Consider the following 8,574-nt stretch of genomic DNA (forward strand, 5'->3'; position numbering starts at 1 on the left):
GAAGACTCACCTCCCTCATTGACTGCACCCCAGCCAGTGACCCAGCTATTTGTACCATTGTTGAACACACTGCCACTGGCTGCCAGACACACAGGTCTGATATAGTCTGTGAATGTGACTGGTGAGGAGAGTCTGAGAAGAGCAATGTCATTGTTGTTGGTGTCACCATCATAGTTTGGGTGTAAAATGATTCTGGCAACAGTTCTGGACACTTCATTTGGGTTTGTGCCCTGGAGGTTCTGACGACCAAGAGAAACCTCCCATCCGGATGTGCTTGTACTGAAATGATGACAAACATGCATACGTTTGACGTTGAAACACATTGCGAAAGAGCAGACACAAACACATAGTAATTGACCTTCTCATATCGTAGGTACCCACCTGGAAAAGCAGTGAGCAGCAGACATGACCCACTCTCTGTTGATCAGGGAACCACCACAAACATGGCCACCGAAGCTCTGCAGACTAACCTGCCAAGGCCAACTCCCAGGTGGAGCATCTTCACCTCCGACTATCCTGTTATTCAGGGGAGTGATGCCACACACTGGAAACAACAGAGCAAAATACAGTGACTCCTACAGTAATTGCACAGTTCTGGATCAAACAGCAGGGTTGTTGCGATCAGAATACTTACATTCAGCACTTGATGTAACAGATCCTGGCTCTGTGGTTGTAGCACTGGGTTCTGCAGTATTGGTACTAGGCCCAGAAGCAGAAGTAGTAGTACTAAGAGGTGGTGGGAGACCAGGACAGGTGTGGCTGCTATCAGTGTCCCAACCACTAGAACTGAACTGCACAAAACCTGGCTCATCAGAGTGGATCAGGGAGTTGATCCAGGGCTGGTAACTGGACACTCTGGAGTAGACTCCTGGCAAATTGGGTCGAGCGCAACCAAAACCAAAACTAACTATTCCAGACTGGACCCAGACAGAGCCCTGTTTGCTTACCATTGGTCCTCCTGAGTCACCCTGAGGACATGGAGAAGATTTAAGGTTTCACAAAGTCTTTTACACATTCAGCAATGAGTGTTAAATGAAAAGAAGCAGCTTACCTGACATGAGTCTTTGCCTCCCACCAGAACACCAGCACAGATCATGTTGTCTGTGATTGTACCAACACCATTGAGACAGTTACACTGTCTATTTCCCAGAACTGGAACCTCCACTTCTTGCAGAGTTTCAGGGAATGGTAGGGACACTGAGAGAGACCAAAAGAGAGAGATAGTTTGTACACTCAGTTTCTATACTTTATATATCAGTTAAAAAGCACTCTTGTCAGCAACAAGTAGACTCACCTCCCTCATTGACTGCACCCCAGCCAGTGACCCAGCTATTTGTACCATTGTTGAACACACTGCCACTGGCTGCCAGACACACAGGTCTGATATAGTCTGTGAATGTGACTGGTGAGGAGAGTCTGAGCAGAGCAATGTCATTGTTGTTGGTGTCACCATCATAGTTTGGGTGTAAAATGATTCTGGCAACAGTTCTGGACACTTCATTTGGGTTTGTGCCCTGGAGGTTCTGACGACCAAGAGAAACCTCCCATCCGGATGTGCTTGTACTGAAATGATGACAAACATGCATACGTTTGACGTTGAAACACATTGCTAAAGAGCAGACACAAACACATAGTAATTGACCTTCTCATATCGTAGGTACCCACCTGGAAAAGCAGTGAGCAGCAGACATGACCCACTCTCTGTTGATCAGGGAACCACCACAAACATGGCCACCGAAGCTCTGCAGACTAACCTGCCAAGGCCAACTCCCAGGTGGAGCATCTTCACCTCCGACTATCCTGTTATTCAGGGGAGTGATGCCACACACTGGAAACAATAGAGCAAAATACAGTGACTCCTACAGTAATTGCACAGTTCTGGATCAAACAGCAGGGTTGTTGCGATCAGAATACTTACATTCAGCACTTGATGTAACAGATCCTGGCTCTGTGGTTGTAGCACTGGGTTCTGCAGTATTGGTACTAGTCCCAGAAGCAGTAGTAGTAGTACTAAGAGGTGATGGGAGACCAGGACAGGTGTGGCTGCTATCAGTGTCCCAACCACTAGAACTGAACTGCACAAAACCTGGCTCATCAGAGCGGATCAGGGAGTTGATCCAGGGCTGGTAACTGGACACTCTGGAGTAGACTCCTGGCAAATTGGGTCGAGCGCAACCAAAACCAAAACTAACTATTCCAGACTGGACCCAGACAGAGCCATGTTTGCTTACCATTGGACCTCCTGAGTCACCCTGAGGACGTGGAGAAGATTAAAGGTTTCACAAAGTCCTTTACACATTCAGCAATGAGTGACAAATGAAAAGAAGCAGCTTACCTGACATGAGTCTTTGCCTCCCACCAGAACACCAGCACAGATCATGTAGTCTGTGATTGTACCAACACCATTGAGACAGTTACACTGTCTATTTCCCAGAACTGGAACCTCCACTTCTTGCAGAGTTTCAGGGAATGGTAGGGACACTGAGAGAGACCAAAAGAGAGAGATAGTTTGTACACTCAGTTTCTATACTTTATATATCAGTTAAAAAGCACTCTTGTCAGCAACAAGAAGACTCACCTCCCTCATTGACTGCACCCCAGCCAGTGACCCAGCTATTTGTACCATTGTTGAACACACTGCCACTGGCTGCCAGACACACAGGTCTGATATAGTCTGTGAATGTGACTGGTGAGGAGAGTCTGAGAAGAGCAATGTCATTGTTGTTGGTGTCACCATCATAGTTTGGGTGTAAAATGATTCTGGCAACAGTTCTGGACACTTCATTTGGGTTTGTGCCCTGGAGGTTCTGACGACCAAGAGAAACCTCCCATCCGGATGTGCTTGTACTGAAATGATGACAAACATGCATACGTTTGACGTTGAAACACATTGCTAAAGAGCAGACACAAACACATAGTAATTGACCTTCTCATATCGTAGGTACCCACCTGGAAAAGCAGTGAGCAGCAGACATGACCCACTCTCTGTTGATCAGGGAACCACCACAAACATGGCCACCGAAGCTCTGCAGACTAACCTGCCAAGGCCAACTCCCAGGTGGAGCATCTTCACCTCCAACTATCCTGTTATTCAGCGGAGTGATGCCACACACTGGAAACAACAGAGCAAAATACAGTGACTCCTACAGTAATTGCACAGTTCTGGATCAAACAGCAGGGTTGTTGTGATCAGAATACTTACATTCAGCACTTGATGCAACAGATCCTGCCTCTGTGGTTGTAGCACTGGGTTCTGCAGTATTGGTACTAGGCCAAGAAGCAGAAGTAGTAGTACTAAGAAGTGGTGGGAGACCAGGACAGGTGTGGCTGCTATCAGTGTCCCAACCACTAGAACTGAACTGCACAAAACCTGGCTCATCAGAGCGGACCAGGGAGTTGATCCAGGGCTGGTAACTGGACACTCTGGAGTAGACTCCTGGCAAATTGGGTCGAGCGCAACCAAAACCAAAACTAACTATTCCAGACTGGACCCAGACAGAGCCCTGTTTGCTTACCATTGGTCCTCCTGAGTCACCCTGAGGACATGGAGAAGATTTTAGGTTTCACAAAGTCTTTTACACATTCAGCAATGAGTGTTAAATGAAAAGAAGCAGCTTACCTGACATGAGTCTTTGCCTCCCACCAGAACACCAGCACAGATCATGTTGTCTGTGATTGTACCAACACCATTGAGACAGTTACACTGTCTATTTCCCAGAACTGGAACCTCCACTTCTTGCAGAGTTTCAGGGAATGGTAGGGACACTGAGAGAGACCAAAAGAGAGAGATAGTTTGTACACTCAGTTTCTATCCTTTAAATATCAGTTAAAAGGCACTCTTGTCAGCAACAAGAAGACTCACCTCCCTCATTGACTGCACCCCAGCCAGTGACCCAGCTATTTGTACCATTGTTGAACACACTGCCACTGGCTGCCAGACACACAGGTCTGATATAGTCTGTAAATGTGACTGGTGAGGAGAGTCTGAGCAGAGCAATGTCATTGTTGTTGGTGTCACCATCATAGTTTGGGTGTAAAATGATTCTGGCAACAGTTCTGGACACTTCATTTGGGTTTGTGCCCTGGAGGTTCTGACGACCAAGAGAAACCTCCCATCCGGATGTGCTTGTACTGAAATGATGACAAACATGCATACGTTTGACGTTGAAACACATTGCTAAAGAGCAGACACAAACACATAGTAATTGACCTTCTCATATCGTAGGAACCCACCTGGAAAAGCAGTGAGCAGCAGACATGACCCACTCTCTGTTGATCAGGGAACCACCACAAACATGGCCACCGAAGCTCTGCAGACTAACCTGCCAAGGCCAACTCCCAGGAGGAGCCTCTTCACCTCCGACTATCCTGTTATTCAGGGGATTGATGCCACACACTGGAAACAACAGTGCAAAATACAGTGACTCCTACAGTAATTGCACAGTGCTGGATCAAACAGCAGGGTTGTTGTGATCAGAACACTTACATTCAGCACTTGATGCAACAGATCCTGGCTCTGTGGTTGTAGCACTGGGTTCTGCAGTATTGGTACTAGTCCCAGAAGCAGTGGTAGTAGTACTAAGAGGTGGTGGGAGACCAGAACAGGTATACCTGCTATCACTGTCCCCACAACTGGAACTGAACTGCACAAAACCTGGTTCATCAGAGCAGATCAGGGAGTTGATCCAGGGCTGGTAACTGGACACTCTGGAGTAGACTCCTGGAAAATTGGGTCGAGCGCAACCAAAACCAAAACTAACTATTCCAGACTGGACCCAGACGGAGCCCTGTTTGCTTACCATTGGTCCTCCTGAGTCACCCTGAGGACGCGGAGAAGATTAAAGGTTTCACAAAGTCTTTTACACATCCAGCAATGAGTGACAAATGAAAAGAAGCAGCTAACTTGACATGAGTCTTTGCCTCCCACCAGAACACCAGCACAGATCATGTTGTCTGTGATTGTACCAACACCATTGAGACAGTTACACTGTCTATTTCCCAGAACTGGAACCTCCACTTCTTGCAGAGTTTCAGGGAATGGTAGGGACACTGAGAGAGACCAAAAGAGAGAGATAGTTTGTACACTCAGTTTCTATACTTTATATATCAGTTAAAAGGCACTCTTGTCAGCAACAAGAAGACTCACCTCCCTCATTGACTGCACCCCAGCCAGTGACCCAGCTATTTGTACCATTGTTGAACACACTGCCACTGGCTGCCAGACACACAGGTCTGATATAGTCTGTGAATGTGACTGGTGAGGAGAGTCTGAGCAGAGCAATGTCATTGTTGTTGGTGTCACCATCATAGTTTGGGTGTAAAATGATTCTGGCAACAGTTCTGGACACTTCATTTGGGTTTGTGCCCTGGAGGTTCTGACGACCAAGAGAAACCTCCCATCCAGATGTGCTTGTACTGAAATGATGACAAACATGCATACGTTTGACGTTGAAACACATTGCTAAAGAGCAGACACAAACACATAGTAATTGACCTTCTCATATCGTAGGTACCCACCTGGAAAAGCAGTGAGCAGCAGACATGACCCACTCTCTGTTGATCAGGGAACCACCACAAACATGGCCACTGAAGCTCTGCAGACTAACCTGCCAAGGCCAACTCCCAGGTGGAGCATCTTCACCTCCGACTATCCTGTTATTCAGGGGAGTGATGCCACACACTGGAAACAACAGAGCAAAATACAGTGACTCCTACAGTAATTGCACAGTTCTGGATCAAACAGCAGGGTTGTTGCGATCAGAATACTTACATTCAGCACTTGATGTAACAGATCCTGGCTCTGTGATTGTAGCACTGGGTTCTGCAGTATTGGTACTAGTCCCAGAAGCAGTAGTAGTAGTACTAAGAGGTGATGGGAGACCAGGACAGGTGTGGCTGCTATCAGTGTCCCAACCACTAGAACTGAACTGCACAAAACCTGGCTCATCAGAGCGGATCAGGGAGTTGATCCAGGGCTGGTAACTGGACACTCTGGAGTAGACTCCTGGCAAATTGGGTCGAGCGCAACCAAAACCAAAACTAACTATTCCAGACTGGACCCAGACAGAGCCATGTTTGCTTACCATTGGTCCTCCTGAGTCACCCTGAGGACGTGGAGAAGATTTAAGGTTTCACAAAGTCCTTTACACATTCAGCAATGAGTGACATATGAAAAGAAGCAGCTTACCTGACATGAGTCTTTGCCTCCCACCAGAACACCAGCACAGATCATGTTGTCTGTGATTGTACCAACACCATTGAGACAGTTACACTGTCTATTTCCCAGAACTGGAACCTCCACTTCTTGCAGAGTTTCAGGGAATGGTAGGGACACTGAGAGAGACCAAAAGAGAGAGACAGTTTGTACACTCAGTTTCTATACTTTATATATCAGTTAAAAGGCACTCCTTGTCAGCAACAAGCAGACTCACCTCCCTCATTGACTTCACCCCAGCCAGTGACCCAGCTATTTGTACCATTGTTGAACACACTGCCACTGGCTGCCAGACACACAGGTCTGATATAGTCTGTGAATGTGACTGGTGAGGAGAGTCTGAGCAGAGCAATGTCATTGTTGTTGGTGTCACCATCATAGTTTGGGTGTAAAATGATTCTGGCAACAGTTCTGGACACTTCATTTGGGTTTGTGCCCTGGAGGTTCTGACGACCAAGAGAAACCTCCCATCCGGATGTGCTTGTACTGAAATGATAACAAACATGCATCCGTTTGACGATGAAACACATTGCTAAAGAGCAGAAACAAACATATAGAAATTGACCTTCTCATATCGTAGGTACCCACCTGGAAAAGCAGTGAGCAGCAGACATGACCCACTCTCTGTTGATGAGGGAACCACCACAAACATGGTCACCAAAGCTCTGCAGACTAACCTGCCAAGGCCAACTCCCAGGTGGAGCATCTTCACCTCCGACTATGCTGTTTGTCAGTGGAACTGTGCCACACACTGGAAAGCAGGTCAAAATAATTGGTAATTCACTATTTATGATTGAGGCAAAAATTCTTTATTAAAAGAAAGTCCAGATATTTCAGATATTTTTAAAGCAGCATCTTACCATTCAGCTGAGCATATGATTCTGTAAGACAGACAACACAAAGTCATCTTCTTGCATAGCCATCGCCAGATCGTTAGTCCTTTATTGCTAAAGTCATGTGGCAGAACCAAATTTTTTATTATTTTTGCCAGTTTCCAGCTACACTACCTAAAAAATATTGTCCTTCCCTATTGTCACCCCCACAGTCTACTTTCAAGATTCAGACAGATTCAGAACCCACTTATCCACCTGGACTTCGAGACCTTATTATCCACATATTATCCATATATACTTAAATGTCCATGCGCTGCCATCATGCACATGTATGCATGTTAATAAGTCAACAATAAAGAATATTGCAGAAGTTGTTTAATACAGATTTTTTCTTTTTTTTGCTGCAAGTTGTTTTCATATTTCCTTAATAAATAAAGACGTACTTTGCAGTATAAATATACATCACATGATAACAGATAACATGATATAAAAGGTTATAAAAAGATAAAACCTTCTGCAGTATTTTTCTCCTTACATTTGTTATATATACTATATTATGTATATTTTCCAAGGCATATTCTCAAACTGCTGGTGGTTTAAGGCCACTAAAAATAAAAATAAAATAAATAAAAATAAATTTGTCAAACAATATTGAAGTGAACAGTGCATGTGTGTGTGTGTGTGTATGTAACAAGTTATCCTGAGTTATCTTCAGTTAATAGTGTAAATATTTTGTCATTCTTCCTCACCTGCAGATAAGAGACTCGTCAGACTCAGTATGCGCATCCATTTCAACAAAGCCATTGTGTGACTGAATGTTGCATGTTTGTTTCTCTATATAGGCTAGGTTTGGTCAGACTCAGCTGTGTCCCTCCCACTGTATACCGTTGTCATGTTTCCTCATTCCTTCTGATGAATTTTTTGTAGAGAAGATGGAAGTGAGTCAGCTTCATATATACACTGATTAAATTGTAAACGGTATTTAATTATATTTAATGGCAAGCTAATTTTTAAGTGTGGCTATAAGAGACATATGCCCTGGACTGAAAGCTGCAGGCTTGCTATCACTGAGAACATGGCTCCCAGCTGTGACACAAGCAAAACACAGATTATAGCCCCTTAAAAAAGAAACACCTCTGTATGATGTATGTATATACTGTATGTTCACTATAGGACAGCCTTTTATTAAATTTTTATTATTATTATTATTTTTTTAAATGTAATTACTCAAACAATCCAAATTCAAGCACTCCCAAAACATGAGTGAAATGAGCAGAGAAAGGACAATCATTAATTCCAACACAAATACAATAAAGTTCAACAATAATTAAAACAAGATCAGTCTGAATTCAACCTCTACCACTTTATTGTCCACACGAGGGACTCTCTGGGCTCTGGTGCTGATCCCAGGTGACATAGGGCGGGGCACCCGTGACTAGGGTTGGGTACCTTTCACATCTGAACTGATATCTGTACCGGTGCCGGTGCCTGGTGTTCAGTCTCAGTATCCAACGATGCTTTTTTCGG

The 8,574-nt window shown here is 44.8% G+C and overlaps 1 protein-coding gene across 1 annotated transcript in view; it reads right to left on the reverse strand.

Annotated features, from left to right (window-relative positions):
* The window catches only part of LOC310939563 (uncharacterized protein), a gene marked incomplete at both ends in the record, with an annotated part of 30,239 nt that extends 22,388 nt beyond the window's left edge, over nucleotides 1-7,851 (reverse strand). The window contains 24 exons of the mRNA XM_083904338.1: nucleotides 11-279; nucleotides 382-544; nucleotides 635-968; nucleotides 1,052-1,197; nucleotides 1,295-1,563; nucleotides 1,666-1,828; nucleotides 1,919-2,252; nucleotides 2,336-2,481; nucleotides 2,579-2,847; nucleotides 2,950-3,112; nucleotides 3,203-3,536; nucleotides 3,620-3,765; nucleotides 3,863-4,131; nucleotides 4,234-4,396; nucleotides 4,487-4,820; nucleotides 4,904-5,049; nucleotides 5,147-5,415; nucleotides 5,518-5,680; nucleotides 5,771-6,104; nucleotides 6,188-6,333; nucleotides 6,432-6,700; nucleotides 6,803-6,965; nucleotides 7,075-7,095; nucleotides 7,797-7,851. Coding sequence (XP_083760464.1) covers nucleotides 11-279; nucleotides 382-544; nucleotides 635-968; nucleotides 1,052-1,197; nucleotides 1,295-1,563; nucleotides 1,666-1,828; nucleotides 1,919-2,252; nucleotides 2,336-2,481; nucleotides 2,579-2,847; nucleotides 2,950-3,112; nucleotides 3,203-3,536; nucleotides 3,620-3,765; nucleotides 3,863-4,131; nucleotides 4,234-4,396; nucleotides 4,487-4,820; nucleotides 4,904-5,049; nucleotides 5,147-5,415; nucleotides 5,518-5,680; nucleotides 5,771-6,104; nucleotides 6,188-6,333; nucleotides 6,432-6,700; nucleotides 6,803-6,965; nucleotides 7,075-7,095; nucleotides 7,797-7,851 — 5,068 coding nt within the window. The remainder of the gene's footprint in view (nucleotides 1-10; nucleotides 280-381; nucleotides 545-634; nucleotides 969-1,051; nucleotides 1,198-1,294; nucleotides 1,564-1,665; nucleotides 1,829-1,918; nucleotides 2,253-2,335; nucleotides 2,482-2,578; nucleotides 2,848-2,949; nucleotides 3,113-3,202; nucleotides 3,537-3,619; nucleotides 3,766-3,862; nucleotides 4,132-4,233; nucleotides 4,397-4,486; nucleotides 4,821-4,903; nucleotides 5,050-5,146; nucleotides 5,416-5,517; nucleotides 5,681-5,770; nucleotides 6,105-6,187; nucleotides 6,334-6,431; nucleotides 6,701-6,802; nucleotides 6,966-7,074; nucleotides 7,096-7,796) is intronic.
* Nucleotides 7,852-8,574: the final 723 nt, after the last annotated feature.

Source organism: Microchirus variegatus, assembly GCF_963457635.1.
Source record: "Microchirus variegatus genome assembly, chromosome: 17".
Lineage (NCBI taxonomy): Eukaryota > Metazoa > Chordata > Actinopteri > Pleuronectiformes > Soleidae > Microchirus > Microchirus variegatus.